This window comes from Drosophila elegans, unplaced genomic scaffold (genome assembly GCF_018152505.1).
Source record: "Drosophila elegans isolate 14027-0461.03 unplaced genomic scaffold, ASM1815250v1 contig_208, whole genome shotgun sequence".
NCBI lineage: Eukaryota > Metazoa > Arthropoda > Insecta > Diptera > Drosophilidae > Drosophila > Drosophila elegans.
Genome location: NW_024545578.1, coordinates 3,749,743 through 3,772,495, shown reverse-complemented (window position 1 = coordinate 3,772,495; position 22,753 = coordinate 3,749,743). Strand labels below are relative to the sequence as shown.

Sequence of the window (22,753 nt, the reverse complement as noted above, 5' to 3'; positions counted from 1 at the left end):
TGCACACACATGTGTGTTGTGTGTGTTATCACTCGGTGATTTGTTGAAAGAGGTCAGGGATGCCCCACACCCCACACATTACATTAGGCCTACCAGTAAAAGGTCTACCAGTCCAAACACAAGTAAAACTTTTACTAACCAAGTAGGAACCGACTTACCCCTAAAACTTATACATGTTTAAATTTATTGAGTTGCATAAAACTGTATAAATTTAATGTGAATACTAATTGTAAACAAAATCACGTGCACCATTTGGATTCCCCACATCAGTTTTTCAAATATAAAACTAACCGACTTCATAAATAAAACAATATTTTAATAAATTCTTCATCCTTTTGAACAAGTATCTTTCTTAAAATTATTTAAAAATATTTTTGTTTTACTACACATGTAAATGTTACTCACAATTTTGTCAGCACTGTATAATAATAAATAAATAAAAAGATAAAAGTATTTGCTGTCAAATAGCTTTAATTTGGAAACCTACCCATACACAAGCAACTCAATTAAACCTTTCTAAATTAATGTTTATTAACGTTTATTTAAATAATTCATTAACACATTATTTATAAAAATACATTTATTGTATTTATACATTATAATTGAATTACTTGAATTACAATTAGTAAAAATATCAAATACATCTGAGAGCGGTCTGAAATTAGCATTACTTAACTTATTAAGTATTTCTAAGTTAAACAAATCATTAATAATGAATTATGAGATACAGCAAAATATTTGTTCAGACTAATTGGCAGCATATACGATTCAAAAACAAATGTTGGGTCATTAAAATGAAAAACGGAAATGTAATAAATTACCCGGGCTTAATTTTTTAAACATGTTTCTGAATATTAAACTGTTTTCGAATATTTACAATATGAATACTATCCAATATAATCAATCTGCAAGGCAAACACTAAATGGAATAATTAATACTTGAATATTTATTTTGATGAATAGCAAAAATGTAAGCCTTAATCAACATGTCAACTTTTAATATCTAATTTAAAGCAATTAAATGTTGTGATGACTTTACAAATTTAATATTTTTCAGTGATTTAAATGTGTTAATATTCTCATTCAAAAATTATTTTAGTTATTTAATTAGGTTAAGTAAATATTATTTGTACTATCGTTTCTTAGTAATTAGATGAATGCAATTGAAAAATTAAATGAAGTATTTTACTCAATATATATCAGTTCAAATTGTTTTGAATAACTTAATAATATGAATAAAATGTTTATAAAGTTTTGGAATTTAAATTAAATTGCATTGAAAAAGATAAGTAAATTAACTTGTTTTTTTGTTTCCTATTAGAGTTACTAATCTTTTGGATGAAATTTAAGTATTAACTTAATGTTTTAAAAGTTAAACTCATTATATAATAACTTTAAAATGTTTATTTATTTCAGAATTCTAAGAATTCAAGTGATTATCAACAAAAACCACAGCCTGAGCGACATCAAAATTAAATTAGAAGACTTTATTTGTTATATTATATTTAGGTTAAACGCACTCATTAATAACGACAATATATATTTACTTATTCTTGTTATTGTTGCACTTCATAGCAACATGTTTTCAAGAATCCAATGCCGGAAATGGCCCTAGCAACATGTTGTTCAATGGGCCACATATGAAAACTGGCTGGCAAAAAAATAAAATGAGAAAAGCACAAATGAAAAATAGAAAAACAAAGCGAAAAACAGCCGAAGTCGTAGTTCGGGCTCGTGCTCGCACTCGGCTGCTTTTTTTTTCAAAGTTCGGGCCTGGCTTGAAGCCGTCTGGCTGATTCGCAAACCAGCTGATGAGGCCGACAAATCGGGAGACGGAGACTTTGTGCTGATGCTACCACATTCGCTGCTTTCAGTGCGGCCCGTGTCTTCAATGAGTTTTGTCACGCTTTAGCGCAAAAACACAGCGGTACGATATCGAGATCGAGATCCCTACGCCACCAGATATATACTATATATATCCTTCAGACAACCATCATCGACAGCAGTTAGCAGCAAAGTATGTGTGTAGTGATGAGGCAAACATGCTAAAATATTACTGTGTTGTGAAGTTCTCTCCTTCGATAAGTGCAAGAAACAAATAAAAATAAGAAACAACAATAACAATAAAAATAAAGATAAAAAGGAGCATTAAAAAAAAACAAAAGACTTGGGCAACGAACTTGCGTGCTGCAATGCAGACAATTTATAGCCTGCAGGCTATACTCCAAACTGCGCGCAGCTGCTGTCGCAGGCGTGTTAAATTTATGCAAATAAATAAATCAATTCCACCGAAGATAAATAAAATTGAAGGCGTTCCGCCGTTTTGCACGCACCAAACACTTTAAGGCATTTGTCAAAATACCCCCCAAAAAAACAACAAAATACAATAAAATGCATAACCAATCTAGAGAAAAATCTTTTTTTCCGAGCTGCCATAAATTAAACCTCGCCCCTGACTTTTCTCTGCAGCTAAAAACTAAAATAAACTAAATGGAAGGGAAAAAACTTATGGCCTGCCTCTTTTAAATGCAACAACTTGGAAATGATTTTTTGAACAGGCCGTACATATATTATTATTATTATTATTGTTATTATTATCATGAGCAGCCAACTCACAATTTAGCATAGCTTTTTCCGTTTAATGTGCCGGAAATGTTTTCTCAGTGCTGCGGATAATTGTGGGCACTTGAAGTGGGGTGTTGCCAGTGATTATAAAACCTTGTTAATCTAAGCAAATTGGTTTCGCATTGTGTCAAGATCAGAGTTGAAGCATCTCTGTCGGCTCTATTAAAGTTAAATGCTTAATTTATGCAGTTCCTTAAATTGACTTAAGGTCACCTGATCTGCGGGCTTGTTACAGCCGAAAACGGGTTTGCTACGCTAGTGATTCTATGACCTCCAGTGCGTATTTTGACGCCTGAAAGTTAAGAGTCCGTCTAAACATAGTCACGTTCCGACTGTTAGCCGTGACATGGGCCGGCTTTTTGGACAGAAAGTATAGTACATATACTGGCACGCCTTCTTCCTCGAATATTTACGATATGGCAAATGGCTGGGACCAAGACGGCACTTAAAATGCGTGGCATGTGGCTCGCATTTGGCTCCACTTTGCGACACTGTGTGGCCAAAAAAAACAGAGACCAAAAGCGAACCCGCCATGCCACGCCACGCCAAAGGCAATTGAAAATTAACCGTACCTTAGATTTTTCGCGAAAAATGGTAAATGGTCATTTAAATTGGTTTTAATGTTTACGCATGCGCGACAGATCGTGCGCTATAGCTATATAGTATACACCCCCTCGGAGAGTACAAAATACCATCTTATCAGGTCTGCCATGTGTGGAACGAATCTCGAGTCTTAAATCTCGAATCTCGAACTAGATCTCCGCCAGAAAGCCAAAATGCTGCACTGGCAAATTGAGACGCCAAAAGTCATCGTCATCACGGAGACACAATCACAAACACAATCACCATTCACTAGGGTCCAACTAAGTAAGGGGATTGCATAATGAGTGGCCGCCATTACATTTGGTATTTTCCTTAAATCTGATTTGATATTGTCCCACCGCCACACGTCATTCGATATGCCAGAGTCGTCTACAATTGCACCAGGCATCAGATTATATAGCCTATACACCTCGTTAATGGAAGTGATTTCTGTTTTCTGATTTGAGGTTGACCAGTTGACCAGCTAAAATAAATTAATAACAAAACTATATGTAGAGGACAGGCGAACAACTTTCTGTGCTAAAATTGTTATGCAAACGTCAAGTGCAAACTTCAAATAAAGTGATTGTAGTTAAATCTTAAATGTCACCTTTCAATAATTCAACTAATATTTTTGCAGTTAAACGACTTAGAAGTATCGGGTTTCACATTCGACCATATCAAATCACAAAATGGTAAGTACTATAATAATTTTTTATTGATTATAATTTTTTAAGACGATTTCCGTGCCGTAATTGAGTTCAAACACGTGTAGCCAAACGCCAAACGATTGCCTCGTGTTTTCTTGGGGTAATCAATGCCCAAGTATTTATGCATTTCTCGATTTTTGAGTTTGCTCTCACATAATTTTTGAAATAATTACATCCCAAGCACGATCATCCAATGAAATTGACACACACTCTTAGCAACTGCATAAATTTCGCATCAACGCATGAGCAATACCAGGCATTCGTGTCAATGGACCTTGCCTTATAAGATGGCAAAAATAAATATAATATATTTTATTTAAATATATTACAAATTTTGAGTATGAGATGTTTTTTAAATAAAATGGAATTTATCAAACACATTGTTAATGATTAAGATTATTTAAACAGCTTTAAAACTAACAATTATTGGCTTATCATTCTATTAAAAAACTCTTTGAAAATGTGTTTAAGAATGTTTAATCCCAAAATATTTTGCAAACAGTGAACAATAATACACAATGTTCTTTGGAAATGTTTGACAAAGTATTTAATTCGGGAATTCACTTTAAATTAGCTTATAATAAATTTTTGTGCACATTCACTCTTCTTGTTCTGTTATATATAAATATTATTCTCTTAAACAACAACAACCAAATATCAAATTTACCAGCTTTTGCCAGTGGTTCCCAGAGCTTACTATTCCTTTTCACTTCTTATTAAATAAATATAAAACAAGGTAATCTGATAATAGCGGATTCCCATAACCTGTGCTGCACACCGCCAAGGGCAAACCACATTAAACCACTCTTTCTGTACAGAGATACTGAACGATACAGAAATTGCAGTTGACAAAGGCATTGACCCACAATTGCCCATGTGAGTGCGGTTGAATGTCGATTCTTATTTATTCCGTACGCATTGTTCTGTGGCAAGTTTGTTTTCCGACTCTTATTTGTACATTTATTAAGCTGCTGGGTTGAAGTCTCACCGGAAATAAAAAAACACTCTGCTCGTCTGAGTGAAATCAGCGTCATTAATTGTCAAAATACGCAAGGCAAAAAAAAAACAATATTTGTGCAACATCATTTAAGTAATTAACGTGTTCGATTATTTTTATAATTCTGTTTTTGTTTTGGTGATTTGCCACAGACAAAGAGCCCGCAGCCGAAAGCATAATCATATTAATATGCAATTTGTTAATTTAAATGACTTCCTTAAACGAACGAAGAGATGGAGATGCTCAAATTGATGTTGCACGATCTTGTGTTTCAAATTAAATATTTAAATAATCGTCCAACACCTGATAAAAGGGCGTGCAATTTTTCAGTTACCATTTTACATTGTGATTCAAATTGTGGGGTAGTGCTATTGACAAATCATATAGCATTGACTTAATGCTGATTTTATGCAAAAATCGAACAAAGCACAAATTGTACAAATTAACGGCCGATTTTGGGTTTGTTTACAAAACAATCAAATGCAAGTTTAGCCACGCTCCCGAAATCATTTTAAACGCTAACGGTAGCACATTGACCTCATGAAAAAAAAAAAACACACAGCAAACCTATTGTCTTGACCATAACTATGGCCCATTGTTTTGGGCTGCGATTTGATTCGATTCGATACGAAACGATACGATTTGATTTGATTCGTTTCGATTTATTTATTTTTCCCCATTTTCACAACATTCCTGGCTAAAAGTTCAAGACACTTAACTGCCTGACAGGCATTAACTTTTCAGTTCGTAACCGTTGATTAGGCAGTTGCGTTGAGATTTATGATTAGCGCCCGGGTTATTCGGGCCACTAACTAACCACCAAGACAACTTGAAAAACTGAAAAAACCGAGAGACGCATTAAGTGCCCTACTCAAAATGCAAGTTATTACGTCTCGAAGGTTTTTGTATTTTTCCACAATTTTTCTTTGCGAAATGTGGCCGCCCAAAATGCCAAAAATTCAATGAGCCTCTCTGCTATCGAGATGAAGTCAATCAACTGGCCTGCTGGAAACCAGAAACTGGCAGTCGAATTGGCAAAAATCGTTTTGCCCTCCGGCCTTCCCTGGGACATATTTATGGAGATGTAGATCTCCTCTAGCCTTTAAAATCTGGCAGCAGCCCCTATTGGAATGTCCAGAATGAATGACTTTGCTGAAAAATTTGGGGAGATCTCCCGGTGATACCATTGTCCAAATTGGCCACACTTTGAAGTTGAGCGAACTTTAACATTCATTGGTTTTTTACATAATTTAATTTCGGCCTAAAATATTATTCAGATATAAGAAAAACCATAAAATATTATTGAAATATAAGAATTTTAACAATTATTACGAGCATTACTTTTAAATAATACCTCAAAAGAAATGACTCATATGAGAAATCCTTCAAAAACTCTTAATTTAGTTCAGTAGCCGTGTTTATCTGAATATTTGATGTATTGCGCAACCCTCGCGATGCTGCTGCCTCAGCTTCTGTAACCGCTTCTCAAGTCATTTATTGAATTTATTCGCGGGCAAAGTACGAGTATTTAATTTGCCAATTTTTTTGTGTTAATTAAAAGCCAGCCACGCCCCTTGCATGTTGTGTCCGAGCGGGTGAAATCAGCAAATTCAGCATCTCAGCATCTCTGAAAAGTACTGAAAAAGGTCAAGTTTGCTTTGCTCTGGGAACAATTCCGTTGGCAAACAATGCCTGTCGTGTAAATAGAATCCACCTACACATCATGGTCATGCTGGCGATCTACGCAAAAAGTCATCATAAATATTTAGAGAAAAACAAGAAATTGTGCTTATGAAAAGATTTGAAATTTCATTAACCCCATTGATCACTTTATACAAAAAAAAAAACAACAACAAAATGCGCATTTTGGCAGCGTAATTGAAATCAACATGATGTCTACTTATTTATTAAGATTCTGTGATTACTTTTTTTCTGCCCATTTTTTGTTTGCTCCCCTGATTGACTCCCACGTCTGGTTTGCTTATAAATTTTATTTGGGTATTCGATTTGCCAATTATTTTTTTTTTTGGCCATCGATTATTGTTTATTATTCTTTTGTTATGGATATGGACTTGACTTGGGCTGAACTTCTCTGAAATCTGAAATAGCATGGGAACAGTGTGGCAATTAATCAAAGTGCATAATCATATTGCTTTTCTTGCCAACTATTTGTTTGCCTGGGAAAGTATGCAAATGCGCAGATTTCATTAATGAGAAATCTTTGCCTAATAAATTTGAGTTTCGCATGGGAGACTTGGATATTTAAAAGGGAGAGAAAGCTTTGCGGTTTATTCCTTTGTATGTATCACATTTAAATCTGTCAATATCGAAGCACACTTTGTTCCACTTTAAAATATTTAAAAATCACTTTAGCTCTTCAGTTTGTAAACCGATACTAGACATTCTAAATTTCGAAACTAGAAACACTTGGGGTAGCCTCAACTCAAATGCGTCAGTCAGTCAGGCACCTTCACCAAAACCCAAGACAAATCGATGCCAATCACCTATCATAACTCAAGACACATCTGCCACCGAACAGACAGATCAAAGAGGCTGCTGTGCCGATCTCCCAGCACAAGGTTATGGCGAAATATCGCTTGAATTGCACTCAAGAAAAATATCATTTCCTGAGAAGTACTGCAAAGACTCATCTAAAATATTATAGTTTTTAAAACTCTAATGTCTCCTCTTAAAGATAGTTGTTCATTCTTATTAAAATATTCAAAAGTTATAATGCATAATTAAATACATTTTTAATTACAATTAGATTTCAAAGGTAAGCTTTAAAATGGCACACAAAAAGTTGGAGTCATAAATTGTTATAAGATGTAAACCCTTTATTTTAACCTTCTAGGACTTGATTAAATAAAATGTCTAAAATTTATAATTACAAAAATTTATTTATAAATAGTGACCTTAATTAAAAGCAAATCTAAACACCAGATAAACTTCAACTTAAAATTTAACTCTTTAAGTTGGGATCGAATTTCTTAATTAAATCATTAATTGTGATCTAATACTTGTTTATTTCAAATAGAGTATATAACGAATAAATTTTGCATACAAATAAATATATAGTGACTTAAACTTAAACTCAGAGTTAAGGAGTATATCTCCTTAAAATCCCAAATATTTCTTGCTGTGTCGACTTCTGACTGATGAGGAAGCTTTGAATTGAATATTATTTTCGGTACTTCACCTCTATTTTGTGTTTGCACACCCGGGTACATTGTGAACACTGTGTGGCAATGCACTGAAAACCGAATCTAATAGCTCGAACAAATGCCTAAGCTGGCAGAAACATAGAAATGGAAACGAGTTTGCGCTGTGACAAACGAGCGCAGCCAAAAATTAAATCGAACCTTTAGCCACGAAATAATTATTTTGCTAGCGTTTGGCTAGCCCCCTAATGCGCTTTTGAGGGTATCAAGGGGGTGTTATGGAGGGGAGTGTTTGCTCTCCGATTTATCAAGGTTACTTTGCTTAATTGATGGATGGCTAGCGGCTGCCATTGCATTGAACGAGCGACAATTTGCCAGGCCTTGAACTTCTGCTCTGATGAAGATGGATATGTGCCTGGAAAAACAAGAACTCAACTAAGCACTTAAAACTGAAACTGAAACTGAGTCTCATTCCAAACTTGAATCGCAGGCTAGGCCAGTGGTTTATATGCAAATGAGTACGCGTTGTAAAAAATAAATAAAATGGTACACTAATTACGTGACACGCTTCGGCTGTTCAACATCGGGCAGATGAAGTCATTCTTAAACCCTTTATTTATGATTCTCGACTTGGAAATGAAGGTCAGTTCAGATGGCCTGGCCACCTTAGAGTGGACCCAGTTCACTGATCTGCCGGATGTCTTCTCGCGTTCTGCACCAGAAGCCATTAAGATGTAAATTTAATGATCACCTACGGCGCGAAAACTGGCAGACAGATTTATGGATGATATTTTTTCACTTTTACGCTGGGCAGATCACACCTACAACGTTTCTCTTCATAAAGTACCATATGACTACGTCTACGGCTTAGATCTGATCTGCATTCTGGCATTTCCAGCTTGTTGGAGATAGTGAGTACTTCAAGCGGATGTTACTTAGTGGCTATGACTAAGCTAAGTTTATGCTTGGAAAATCCTAGACAAATGATGATCATTTAGCATAGCAATATACAGTAAGTCATATAATCACGAAGTATAAAATAAATGAAACGAAAGGTAGGATGATTACAATTGATTGTCTTCTATTCTTTTTATGAAAAGTATGGTTTTTGGTACTTTCCTAGAAATTTATTGCTTATGTTAATTTTTAGTGGGTAATTGTTGTTGGGAGTAAATACGATTTTACTCAGTGAATGTGACAAGGCTAAGTTGATGGATGAAAAAATCCTAAACGAAGAATAGCTACACTGCTAATTAATTAAAAAAGCAAGCAAAAAAAATATATTAAAAACGTCGAATATAATTATAGGCTCAAGCACAAGTAAGAAACAGGAAATGAAATGGAAGATTTTAAACCTCTTCTTTTATTCATTATTGTTTGTTTTGTGTAACATCTTCTTATGATAAACGTTTTATTTCGATCAACTCTATGCGTCTATTGTTTTGTAATAAATTATCATCTCATTTCGTTAATCCATTTCCAATCGTGATCGCTTGATTATCTTCTCATGACCTTTTAAAGATATAAAATATAAGGCAAAGAGTATAATTAATTTTGCGATTTAATAACAGCGCCATAACCGGAGTAATCCCCTCATGATCTCTTTCTTTCGAAGACAGTTCATTATCTACCACCTATCACCTTGTGCGATTGTTGAAAGCACTTTGATTGATGAATGATTTTTGTTTTCGAATCTCTTCTTTGCTTTCAATAATCAATGGATATACCCTCTTTTATTAAGCCCCCACATATCATTGACTTACATTCATCACCCACACTAATGACACGATTTCAAAGCTAAGGGAATAACCATTTGTCATTATCGTTTGAGGGCTTTCGCCTTTTACCCGCATTGCAAAAACTGCAATTCACAAATTGTAACTCAAAAATACATGTGCCCCATATTCACTATTAAACTGCAGTTTTTTTGCCAGCACGACCCACAAAAAATTGAAGAAACAAAAAAACCCAGTCATATCTAACTACTTATGAGGGGTACCCCCATAAGCCAATATAAATTATTTCAATTAGGGCGTTTAAAAAATGATTATGGCATACTTATTATTGAATTACAATTTGAACGCGCCAAATGCAAGTGTTAAACTTTGCTTCGCCTTTTTGGCCAATAATGTTGTGTAATAAAAGAGATTTACAATAACTATAAGATACCGAGATCTCAGACGAATTATCCATTTATCCAGTTGGTAAGCCACACCACCAATGGCCAACATAAGCAACTATAATCCACACTAAGCCACAGTCAGCTGGCTAAGGAGGCTTTTCTTTTATTTTAGCCACATTAAATTAAATCTAAGCTTGACCCAAAAAACATAAGCACGAGCTGGTTGTTTTTCTTCTATTTTCGTTTTTTTTATTTCCATTTTTTTTGGGGCTGCACAAAATTTCGCAAACATATTTTGTCTAAGCACTTAATTTCAGATTGGAACAAAGCATGCTGCAAAACATAAATGCAGCCACAGTCTTAGTCAGCGAGCTTGATAATAAATGATTATTTTCGCTCTAAACTGCGTTAATCAAAGATAATGATAATGCGGTGTAATGCCGACCGTGTGGAGCGGCGTTTACTTAGTCTTTATTGATTGTTTTTAATTAGTGAGCAGTGAGTTTTGTGGAACGCCCGCGGGCGGCTGCCGCTCATTACCATTACCAGATCGCGATCAAGATCGCTTTGGCCCGCAGAGGAGTGCCTCGAGTTCTGGGTATTACGACCCAGAAGGAGAGTCCCTCCATTTCGGAACGGTTCGTTCAACCCACTGCGCAGTTCTGGGCCCATTAGCTCGGCCAAGAATAAACGAAAAAAGAAGCCAACTTTGGCAAGCCGAAGTTTATATACCCTTGCAGCTATTACAAAAAAAAAAAAAACACATTCTATAAAACGACTGTAACGAATAGAAACTATATAATATCATTGTTCGATTTATATAAATTTAAAATCCCTACTCTAAAATGAAAAACTTATACAATGTCTTAAACTAAGTTATAATTATTGTTTCCTTTATTTTTTTAATATTTTCTATAAAACATGAATGATATAGTCTTCAGATCAGGTTCGATTAAACTTATAAGCTTCATACAACAGTTTTACTATTACCGATCAAGAATATTTTTACATTATATGTTTGGAAACGGCTTATTTACTGCACTCTAAACTTTTAACTGAAATTTAATGACCCTCTGCAAGGGTATAAAAAACGAGAAAATCTAAGTTCAAAATCTCAGACACACCATGCGCCAGCCACTCAAGTTCAGGGTCAGCTATTTTGTCTGTCGGAAGTGACACTGCCAGCAGGGCGACCATTGTTACACAAATCCGAGTTTATGGCTTCTCATGCCGCCTAATAACAGGTCTTGTCAAACTGGAGCCATTAAAAGGTTTTCAAAACGGAGCAAAACGTGTTGAGATCTGGCTGAATTGGAATAGTTGTCCGCGCCGCTTTGATTTCTGTCTCGGAATTATGTATTTAAGCACCATAATGGAGCACACACCGAAAAAAAGTATAATTATGATATATACTTCTTATAATTTCTGTAATTTTAATGAGTGTTATTGTCTCCTGGTAAAAAATATAAAGTATAACACATAGTTATATATTACTTATATTTATGAAAAAATACTATTACTACTAACAGTAATAAAAACTAGAAAAATCCAAAATTGCATTACTTTCAAGTTTTTGTGACTCTATGTTAAAATATAACCAAACTTTAGCTTTTTAACTGAAAAGTACAACCCAAAGTACAAATTAATAAGCCAGACTGAAAATTTTGTTTATGACCGCCACAATTTCTAGTAATTTAAATAAGTATATGTCTTAAACTAGGTTACTTTTCAAGTTTTCAAACTAAGTCTATTTTAACTGAACAGTACAACCAAATTAATTTAAATTCAGACTGAAGTTGAAGTTTTTGACAGCCACTATTTCTACTTATATATCAGGTTAGGTTTTAAATAAGGTTAGCTGCCATCAGTTTTCTGGACTCGTTTCGACTTCACCTTATTTTTATGACAACCTCCAGCATGGATTAAGGAGAGCAGGCAAAAACTTGGCATGTACACTGTGCATCGATCGTTAATGCTGGCCTTGATTTCTGCCCGTTTTTTTATGATTGCACAAAAGCGATGACAGAGTCGATCGGCCGGGCGAACAGGTATTGCTGCAACCGCCGGCTCTACAGTAACATATGCCAATATGCATTGTGCATAGCAATGACAAATAAATAGTAAATGCTTGTCAATGCAAAATTGTCAATCAATTAGCCAAATCGGGGGATAGCCGAGCCCGCTGACAGTTTAACTGCTGCCTCTTCGGGGCAAGTGTTGTACATAATTGCTGGCATTAGTATTAGCCACCTCACGATCCCAAATTGGGGTTATGTTTTGGTCAAACATTTAACATATGGACCAACAAATGCACACAACAATAATTGCACAACATGGATGTTGAGTCATATTTTGCTGACTTACAAGTTTAATAGAAACATTCGGTTATTATTTTATTTATGTAAATTTTTTATTCATGCAAATATTTTATTTATATAAACAAAGAAACATGGCAGACAATCTGTTATTGTGTCATATCTAATTGACTTAAATTGTGCGTTAAGACACTTAATTATCGTTTCATGTATGTATACAAATTTAAAATTATTTTTTTTGTAAAGAAATAGATTAATTGTAGAAACATACAATGCAAGAAGCATAGATTTTAGGCTGTAGGTATAATCTTTGCGGAATTTATGGATTTAATATTATAGAAATAAATATCTTATTGATTTGAATTCTTTATTTGGCATGTCTTTAAATGGCTTACTTTATATAATTCAAAACATTAATATCTGGATGTAAAATAATAAAAAAATAAAAATTTTAAATATAACTTCAGATTTTCTCTTTGTACTCTATCTCACAATTAGTTCACAATTAATCAATTGTATTGTCAATCATGGGAAAATTGGTGAAAAAAAATAGATCGATTTGTACGGGACAAAAGAATCCCAGCCCCGACAATTGGTCAATAATAAATGTAATAAACCTCAGGCCAGGCCAAACAGATGGTATCCATACACCAACGTTATCGATGCCATTTTTGGCATTTACTGTGCTGACAAATTTGTAGCCAGATACCTATCCTCCCAGCCGAACCATAACTCTATGCCGTGACGTAACTAATGGCCATATTTAGCCGCAAAGGTTTAGCCCCATATTGCCGGCACTTGGGGTTTGCTATTGCTATTGCTATTGCCATTGGTATTGGGTGCGTTTTGCGGCGGTCTAAAGCACACACTTCCTCAAGGCTCATTAGTTAAGCAAACAGAAAACAGGAATGGGAGAAAAAACAGAATTAACCATAAATAATGTCACATTCTGCAGTGTTGTCCATTGTAATCGATTTGAGAATCGCATAAAAAGTGTCAAACGACAGTGAATTGAATAAAAACTTGAACTGAATGCAATTAATCAATAAAAAATCTATTATTTGAGCGGGTAATTCAATTAACCCAACAAACAGTCGTCATAAATATTTATGTGTTACTGCGATTCATAGGCCAAACATCTGAGTAAAGTGCAAGGTAATCAGCGAACAATAAAGTAAACAATTTCTTTAAATATATATGAGCGCCTTTTTTATTCCAAATCCAAATACACAAAAAACCTAAAGCAGCTGCACCAATTTACCACTTGACATTGTTTTATAAACACGAGGGGGGTGTTTTCATATGTAATTATTGTTATTACATTCGAGTTGTACACACACAAATTGAGTTCAAGTGCGAACTCAAATTGAAATTGATTTCGCTGTGTGTCTGCCAATTTGCCAATCGACTAAATAAAGCGATTTTAATTGATCATCGAGTCGAGGCTGCGTTGATAAGGCGAAGCGGGTTTTATGACATTTGTGTTTTTGAATCTCGAATCGGTTAATCTCGATCCCGATCTCGGTCGATTCTAAATGATATCAGCAAACGAAATCGTGTTGTAATTTGCAAAACACGACAATGCAAAGCACTTTCTTCTTCTTCTTCTGCTGCTGTCCAGGATTCACACATTCATTCAAAACTCGTTTTCCAGCTCACTCCTTGCCCACTGCTGTTGCTAGTCGCCACAGTCGCCGGTTTCAGCCTCCAGGCGCAGGCCATCCGCGTGGACTGGGGCACGAACACGGGACCCATAGCACCGCCCCCCCCGCGCACCACCCCGCAGCCACCGAGGAAGCCGTACCGGGATCCAGCGCCCGTCTGGGAGGACCAGAGCGATGACATACCCAACCCCAATCCCTATGTGTAAGTGCAAACGGGTTTCGCTGTGAGCTAACCAGAAAAACTAGCTTCAAGGGACACTCACTATATTTGTATGTAAATAATTTATATAAATCCATTGATTTGTTGGTATTTTTGGAGTTTAGCTGGCAGTCAGCTATAGAGAAAATGAATTTTGAATAGTTTTCTTACCTTTTCTTCATATTAGTTTGTTAAATGTAAAGCAAATACGTTTAAATTCAGGAAGACATTTTTAAAAGTTGTCTTAACACAAATAGTTTGGGGTTCAATCAGAATAATGTAAATACAGAATAACTATAACCAAGGGTATTGTTATATGTATTTGTTATATAAAACACCCTTTTGATTTCCCTTTTCTTTGGCCATGTCTTTTAAACAGTAATTAATTAATAACTATTTTCATTTTTAAAGTAATCAAAAAATCAAAAAACCTTATACATTTTAAAATTTTATAAAAAAGAAACTTGAATTTATGCTATAAATGGTAGATCCTTTATTGAAGTGTTTTTATTATTTTAAACCCCTTTTTGATTTCCCTTATTCTTTAGCTACGTCCTACCACCGCCTTCGCGACCAAGGACCTGGGCGATTCCCGCCGGACCTTATGCCCCACCCAACTACAACAACCAACCGCCCGCGGGCAACAACAACAACTACGGACAGCTGGCCAGCAGTTCTTACAGCGGCGGTGTGACCTCCGTGCCCGGACTGGCCGCCCAGTATGTGCCCGGAGTGGGCATCAAGTATACGGCCATTGTGATGCCCGACAAGCTGCAGGGCAAATACAATGCGAAGACCAAGAAGTACAAGGCCTACGAGAAGGCCAAGTACGCGTATCCCTGGAACTATGTAAGGCAATACGAGAATCGCAAGCGATTTGTGCGCTACTGAATCACCACGAAACCTGATTTTGCATTTAGAACTACACCTATATATAGAAATTGTACAAGAGATTAAAGCCAGACACGAAATTCCCCCCGCTTTTGACACTGTTGTAAATGGGTTTTAGCCACGCTCACTCCTCCTTTCACATTCATCTTGCCCGATTCCACCACCATCCATGTCCATGTCCATAATCGCATGCATCATCTCTCGTTGCAGTTACAGCAATTGCCGGTGGAGGAGAAGGCCTTGGAATGGCAGGCGGAACTCGAGAAGCGACTCGACGAGGAGCAATCTCAGGCTAAGGCTCAGGCTCTCAGTTCCTCCACGACAAGCAGCACTTCCAGCACCACCTCAACGAGCACCAGCACCACCTCCACCACCACTGCCACACCAGCACCATCATCATCACCACTATTATCCACAGACAGCAGCCCAACGACAACATCTACAAGCACGCAGCAGCCGCAACAGCCCACAACAATTGGCAATTACAACAAGCTGGCACACGAGAAGAGCGCCCATCTGAAGAAGCATTCGAAGCAGAAGAAGCTCCTCCAAATGCACATGGAGCAGGAGAAGATGGCAAAAAAGCTGCTGCAGCAGGAGCAAAACTCGTTGCAGACAAGTTGAGCAGCCAAACAAACAGCTACAGCTACAGCTGCGGCTACAGCAAAAATACAATCGCGAAACAAGAAAACATTAAAGCGAACATTAACTTTAAGACTTGCCCACAATGTTGTAAATAACTATTAATAAAATTAAACATCCCATAATAAAACCTAATCGAAGTTAAGGTACTTGCATCGGAATGTGTGGTAAATATAGTAGTTTAAATTAAGGAAGAATTTATTGCAAAAACAAAAGACTCAAGCAACGAACTTTCAATGGTCAAGTGTGGTAATTGCAAAAAAAGGTTACTTAAAGTAATTACTGTTGGGGAAGAAAGAATGCTATAAAAGCAAACATTTCTTAATTACAACTTATCGAAATTAAGGTACTTACGCAACGGATGGGCATCATAAAACCTAATTGAATTTTATGTATACGAAGTGGGCTTGTAAAGTAGTTAAATGAAATTAACTAGTGGTGGGAAAAAAATATTGATGGAAAGTAAAAATGTTTGGATAGAAATAAATTGAATTTTTGATTTTTCAAAAAAAAGTAAACGTCCCTTAAAAAAAACAAAATTAATTAAGCACGTGTGGTAACTATTAAAAAATAAAAGAGTACTAAGGTCTAACACCTAGCTCTAGTATTTATTACAGCAAACAATCGATTTCCTAAAGATAAAACTTGAAGCACTTGGTCAATGAATTTAATATCATTTAAGTGTTTTACTCGAATTGTTTGAATCTAAATTAGAGAACGATGATTGCTTTTAGGCAAGTCAATTAAAAATAATAATAATTTAATAACATAACATAAATAAGTGAAAACAAAAACCAAGCAAACAAAATCATAAGACTTAGGCGACGAACTTGAGTCATATGTCAATTGTCGGATAACTAACAAAAATAAAAATAATAATAACAAGCAAAGAGAAAAACGTAAATTTCCCAATATCACAAGCAAAAAAATGACTAAGACGACGAACTTCTTAAGTTCATAAACATATTATAGGTAAGTTAAAACCTGACGGAAATCAAAAGACTTAGGCGACGAACTTGGTAAACGGTTACTGATGGAAAACAACCTAGCTTAAAATAATATTATTTAAACAAACGAAATTACGTAAATATTTCTTTGGCAAACAAAAGGCTCAGGCGACGAACTTGACAAATTCATATAAGGCAAGTTAGAAAAATTAAGCTAATAGAGATATAACAGTGAGCAAAAAAAGTAAATAAATAAAGTGGGAAATTTCGCTCAACCGACGAAGATGGCGCCTAGATTGCATTTTAATTGCCCGCGAGGGGGTCAAGAAAAGGGCAGGCCGGAGGTGAAGGTGAGCTGTCAAACGGAATAACGGACCCCAACACTGATTGGCACTTTCCTGAACGACTTTTTACAGCCGCAGGCACTCAAAACTGGGCACAAAAGCAGTGCCAACACAAAACATACGGCAATTAGCCAGGGCAATTAGCGGTGTCGTTGAACGGCGGCAACGGCTTCTGGGCCATCATTTAAGCCAATCGGCGATCGCTGAACACTGATCACAGAGCGGCGTGCGCAGACCCTGACCAAGAGACGTCAGCGGCAGCAATGGAAACAATATAATTAGCCCACAAAATGCTAACAAAAATACAATCATTCTTCATTCTGCAATCCAAAAATATTTGATTTATGCCCGGCTCCTTCGGTTTGCTTAGTTAGGTGTCGTTAACCGAGTTTATCGGTTTGTCAACGGGTTTAGTGGCGCAAAAACACTACGTCAACAATGCACAGAGGGGTCTAATTTATTATAATTAAGCCTGAAATTCATATTCGGCTCGGAAAGTGAAGTAGCTGACTAAGTGTTTAATTTAATGCCGTTCGTTCGGTGGCTTAAACAATTACTCAGGCTAAAAGGCCTGGCCGCAAGATTGGTTTACAAAATAATAGGGATGCTAAAGTTAGCCATAAATTTCTTTTCTCAAAAGCAGTTCAAAGATAACAATCGAAATCCGTTTACATCTCTAGTCAGTTGTTTGTTTCCGAAAACAAAAGGGAAAATAATTTTATTCATTCATTCCGCCGCTTTGCGCTGATATATAGCCCCGAAATATTTACATTTTAAGTTTAATAAAATTGTTCGCTTACATTTTATGAGCCCCGGCCGAAATCAATTTAAATTTCAAATTAGAAATTCACTTAACAAGTCAGCGAAGTCATTGAAAGACAATTAAACATTTTGCAATTTACTGCTGCGTGAAACAAGACAAATAATTCGCCTGTCGTCTGTTGTTTATATTTTCGGGCCGGTTTCACGCCGCTGGAAGTCTTAAATCACAAATGCCACAGGCTCGGCAAGGGAAAGAGCCCGGATCGGTTGGCTGGGTTGCCTGGGATTCCAATTCCGATTCCGATTCCGGAATTCCATTGCCTGATGCACCCGACTGTTCCCGGTTCGCTGCTCAACGACGGCCTTGAATCCCCGGCTCGGTCCTCGCACCTCGTAGTGCACACTACGAATGTGTCCGTTGGGTTCCAGGTGGGCATAGGAGCCGGAGACATGGTCTCCCTTCCGCTGCTCTCGGTGCAGGATGTGCACCTGACTGGCCGCATCGGAAATGTGATACTGATGCGAGTAGTGGAGCTGTTAAGAGGAGGCAAAATTTACTAGAAAACAATTAAGCGATTTGGTTCTCTAAGTAAATATTATATTTGCATTTCTAACCGTACCAGCTATCTGTGTCATTTTCTTACAACAGTTTGTAACCCAACAAAATAATATGTGTCTAATCAATTAGTACATTTAGCAGGTCTGATGAGGTGGTATACAAAAAAGGAAACGTAAAACAAAACTTGTTTACAGTATTAAAATAACTTCTTTTTTTTATTAAAAAAATCAAAAAGAACAATAATTTCCGGTATTTGCTAGATCTGAAACATACATATTGTAATTTTTAGTTTTCTAGTATCATATACAAGTGCATAACTCGTACTTTTTTACTTTCACGGAATGTTTTAGATAATTCTTTAACAGAACTACAGCTTTGACCACTACTTAAATACTTATTTAGATAAAAGTTTGATTACATTATTTTAAAATATAGATCATAATTTCATAAATTATCATATACATTATATATGATGGAATAATACTCCTTTAAAAAAGCCTAAAGCTACCCTCCTCTTAAGATTTAAATTATTTTATTCTCAGTGTAAGGAAACAGATGCAAGACTTACCCTTTCGTCGTCATGATTTTTGCCGTAATCATTGTAAAACTCAATATGCCCGGCTGGGCCACGCTGCGTATGCGCAATCTGAAGCAGCCAGAGGATCACGAAAACGTAAACGAAAACAACTTCCAATCCATATGCCATGTTGACCGGACACGTGGGCATGAGCTGCTGCCGAAATTAATTTGATTAGAAAAGAAACATAACGAAGTGGTCGAGAAGAGTGGGAGGTTTGACCGGAGGAGATTGGAGTTTGGCGCTTGGCCCCTTGGAGTGAGGAGTGGCCGGGGTGAAAATCATTTGCACTTTGCTGCGGTTACGGCAGCAGTTCGAGTTGAAAGCTCGGAGCGGCCACTTCCTAGCAAACTGCAGCGATGCTGATTACATAGTCACGTTGTTAACTACATCTTCACGGTGCACAGCAGCCATAAACTGGTGGACTGTAGACGGTGGACGGAGGACGGTGGATAGAGTGCATGCCACAAGTTGGGCAATCAAAGCGAATCAAAGACCAGCATCTTTCACACTTCGTTAGGGGCCAAAGTCTTTTTTAGTCAAGGCAATTTAGTGTCAAAAAGCGAGCAGTCGATAAAGACAAAGGCCCCCGATCCCGAACCCAAACCCAGGGCACAATATGCACATTATGGATCTTGGCGATCTTTGACGGTTGGCTAACATGCCCTAACGTGACTGGCCGTCCCAAGTGAATTGGCCACACAGAAAAAAAAATTGATAAGAAACGATACTCGCTTTGATGGAATTAAATATATATGTTTTTTTTTTTAATTTGAATCAGTGGACAATACGCCTGTCCGTTCCTAATCTGTATTTTATAAAGTCCGAGATATATACAATAAAGCAGTAACAAATACGAACACCATAGATTATTTCCTATGAGTTTTTCAATAAAATTATTAAATAAAATGCGACATCTTGAAATAAAAATTGGCTCCAAAAAGTTATTAAATACAATTTTAAAAATTGATACATGTTTGTTGACCTGTGAATATCAATTTAATACTGACAACATACTTTTTCTGTGCCATTTGACCCAGACCAAGCACCTGGTCCCTTTTTTTTCTCAATCCATGGGTTTGGCTCCGAGGAGATTGCCGTTTATGAGGCGCGAGTGGCAAACTTTCTTTCTCTTGCATCATGATGGTTAACGTTTTTTCCCCTTCGAGACTTTTTCGAGGCACGTTTTGCTGGCAATGCAAAGATTTGAACAGCAGGTGACGCCATCACCATCCCCATCGCCATCGCCATCGCCTCTGCCCAGTTTTGTTCCAGGTCTTCCCACTCGGATGCTCTGCAGTTCATAAAAACCAATGCCCTTTTGATTGGTTACAGCTGTAATTGCCTCGGGGCCTTTGTGAAAGGCTGCAATAACAACCAAGCACCGAAAGAAATCATATGATAAGTGCCAACAAGATTTTTATTTTTTCATTCCTTTATATCTTCATTTATGAATTTATGTTCTTATTTCATTTATCTACATTTAAATCGCTTGTATACTTTTTTAAAAGCCAAATTTGCTTATTTGTAAATATTACTTGCAATTGGAAAAAATGGTAAATCGATAATTTTAAAATAGGTATTTATTTATCATAATATCCAGAAGTATATCTGCTTAAAATTTGTTAACCACTTATACTTTTTTTTTAATTGAACATTTCTAATTTGTAATTATTGTTTCTTTGGTATTTGTAAAAATATTGGAAAATTGATAAATTTAAAATCGTAATCGTAAATAAATAATCATAACTTAAAATTAAATGCAAAATTACCTGTTTGTAAATATAACTTCTTTTGTAAAATATAAACCATTTAAGCTGAGATTTTTTTTAAGTTACCAGTTTTTAAAATACTGCAAATTAAAGATATTATTAAATTATTCTTAGTAATTTTCTTTTACTGTGCAGTCTCGGATTCTTCGTTGGTAATAAAGAAATTGTCTAATTAGGCCGCTACTGCAACTTTCGATTGGCCATGGGCTGGACTACGCATACGCCCACTGCAATTGCGCAATGGCAGCTAACTAGATTAATCTGGCTGAATGCTGGATGCTGAATGCTTGATGTTGACTGGATCCCTCTGGGCCACGAATCTTGGCACCCGAAACTGGGCCCGTCCAAACTGTCGTTAATTGCGGGGTCGGTTGGGTGGCTGACTGGCTGACTGCCTGACTTCCATAATTCACAGTCGAACCGAACCGATTACAATCTACGCTGGGTCAGGGCACGTTTTCTCGGCCCATCTCTGACTGCCTAAATGCCAAATGCACTGGGGAAAAACAACCCAAAGAAATCAAAAAAACAGGCTGAGCCAGGACCACTTGTTTCGTTTGACTTGCTAATTGCAATGTAATAAAATGAAAATGAAATGGCGAAAGAGCGAAATATCGGACGACAAACCATTTCTTTTACCATTTACCAAGTTTACCATTTTACCAGGCTGGCAAAAGACACACGCGCCGCATTAGGCCCGACAAACATGCGGCGAATGTTTATTCATAACTGGACCGGGTTGGCGTTATTTTTCTGGCCCGGCTGAAAATCGAGATTCAGAGATCCAGAGATCCAAAGATCCAGAGTTGAAAACAGAGACAGTCGCACTCGGTCAGTCAGTCGCTTTGCCAGTCGGTCGGAAGCCAACGCAAACGTTGATGCGAATAAAATAAAAACACTTGCATTTTCTATTGATTTGTGGCCAGATTTCTTGTTTTCCTTGCTTTGTTTACATAATGAACTGCCACTGCAGCTCCAACTTTAGTTATGCGGGTGCCCAGTCCAGTTGCACGTCAAGCATACAGTATAGCATTGCGAGATCGGAGGCTATACCATACCTACATATACTGTCGTCCCCGCCGCTTCGTCGTGCCCAGATATATAACCTTAGTCAATGCTATTTGTTGTTATCTTAATAGCAATCGCTTGGGGGGCAACAGCAGCCACAGTTCGCAGCTTCACAACTTCACATCATCACAATCACAATCACAGCCAATGTCGCCGCCAATGTTGCGCTAAGCTGCCGTTAGGCCTTATAGTAAATTGGGGGAAGTTACTGCAAATTGCGAACTTCGTTTAACTGCCAACTGGGGAAAAGATGAAATGACAGGTGAAATGAAAAAAAAGGGGCGTGCAATATGGGCGTGCAGAGAAAGCTCTTAAATACCACAATCAAAATATATTTGTCAATTATTGCTTCATTTAGAAAGGACTTACATTTCAAAGTACATAGACAAAAAAACTATAAGTTTTAACTGAATAGCACTGTTGAAAATTATTACAAAATTACTAATCGATGTCTTTTTAATGTACACAGTAAAATTAATATTGCAATAATAATTGTTTATGCCTTTATGATCGTAAGTTTATACGGGTATTATTATTGTTGCTTCAGTTGGAATGAATTCAATTTCAAAGTACCTAGACAGAAAAACAATAAGTTTTAATTTGAAAATTATCTTTATCTTTATAAAGACAGCATTTTGAATATTGCAATGAATACTTGTATGTATTTATGATCACAAGCTAACCACAGTAAAATTGTAAGGAAAGTTTTAATTAAAGGTGTATTGCAGAACTATCATTTAAATTAATGAATAATTTCTTTTCAATATAAGAAACAAATCGAATATTAAAATACAAATTGTTATTCGTTTTTGATGA

At 36.4% G+C, this 22,753-nt stretch overlaps 2 protein-coding genes across 3 annotated transcripts; one reads left to right on the top strand and one right to left on the bottom strand.

Moving 5' to 3' along the window:
* The first annotated feature begins 1,842 nt into the window (after positions 1-1,842).
* Positions 1,843-16,043, top strand: LOC108146290 (pollen-specific leucine-rich repeat extensin-like protein 2). 2 transcript variants are annotated; one of them, XM_041708138.1, is made up of 5 exons: positions 1,843-1,927; positions 3,848-3,902; positions 14,167-14,378; positions 14,924-15,224; positions 15,477-16,043. In XM_041708138.1, exons 2-5 carry the CDS (start codon positions 3,900-3,902, stop codon positions 15,888-15,890), a joined length of 930 nt encoding a protein of 309 aa, XP_041564072.1. In that variant the 5' UTR covers positions 1,843-1,927; positions 3,848-3,899; the 3' UTR covers positions 15,891-16,043. The 2 variants fall into 2 exon arrangements, with proteins under 2 accessions (XP_041564072.1, XP_017127724.1); XM_017272235.2 differs by having other exon boundaries at positions 1,856-2,017.
* A 1,862-nt stretch (positions 16,044-17,905) lies between these two features.
* Positions 17,906-19,247, bottom strand: LOC108145769. The gene is made up of 2 exons (XM_017271338.1): positions 19,089-19,247; positions 17,906-18,495 (listed from the first exon to the last, which is right to left on the bottom strand). Exons 1-2 carry the CDS (start codon positions 19,245-19,247, stop codon positions 18,181-18,183), a joined length of 474 nt encoding a protein of 157 aa, XP_017126827.1. The 3' UTR covers positions 17,906-18,180.
* Between the last annotated feature and the right edge of the window lie 3,506 nt (positions 19,248-22,753).

Excerpts from the sequence above, each read along its gene's own strand:
- LOC108146290 (XM_041708138.1), top strand. Across the intron at positions 14,379-14,923 it reads CCCAACCCCAATCCCTATGT|CTACGTCCTACCACCGCCTT; the intron begins GTAAGTGCAAAC and ends CTTATTCTTTAG. Across the intron at positions 15,225-15,476 it reads ACGCGTATCCCTGGAACTAT|TTACAGCAATTGCCGGTGGA; the intron begins GTAAGGCAATAC and ends CTCTCGTTGCAG.
- LOC108145769 (XM_017271338.1), bottom strand. The coding sequence starts at position 19,247 with ATGCCCACGTGTCCGGTCAACATGGCATATGGATTGGAAGTTGTTTTC. Across the intron at positions 18,496-19,088 it reads AAAATCATGACGACGAAAGG|CTCCACTACTCGCATCAGTA; the intron begins GTAAGTCTTGCA and ends TCCTCTTAACAG.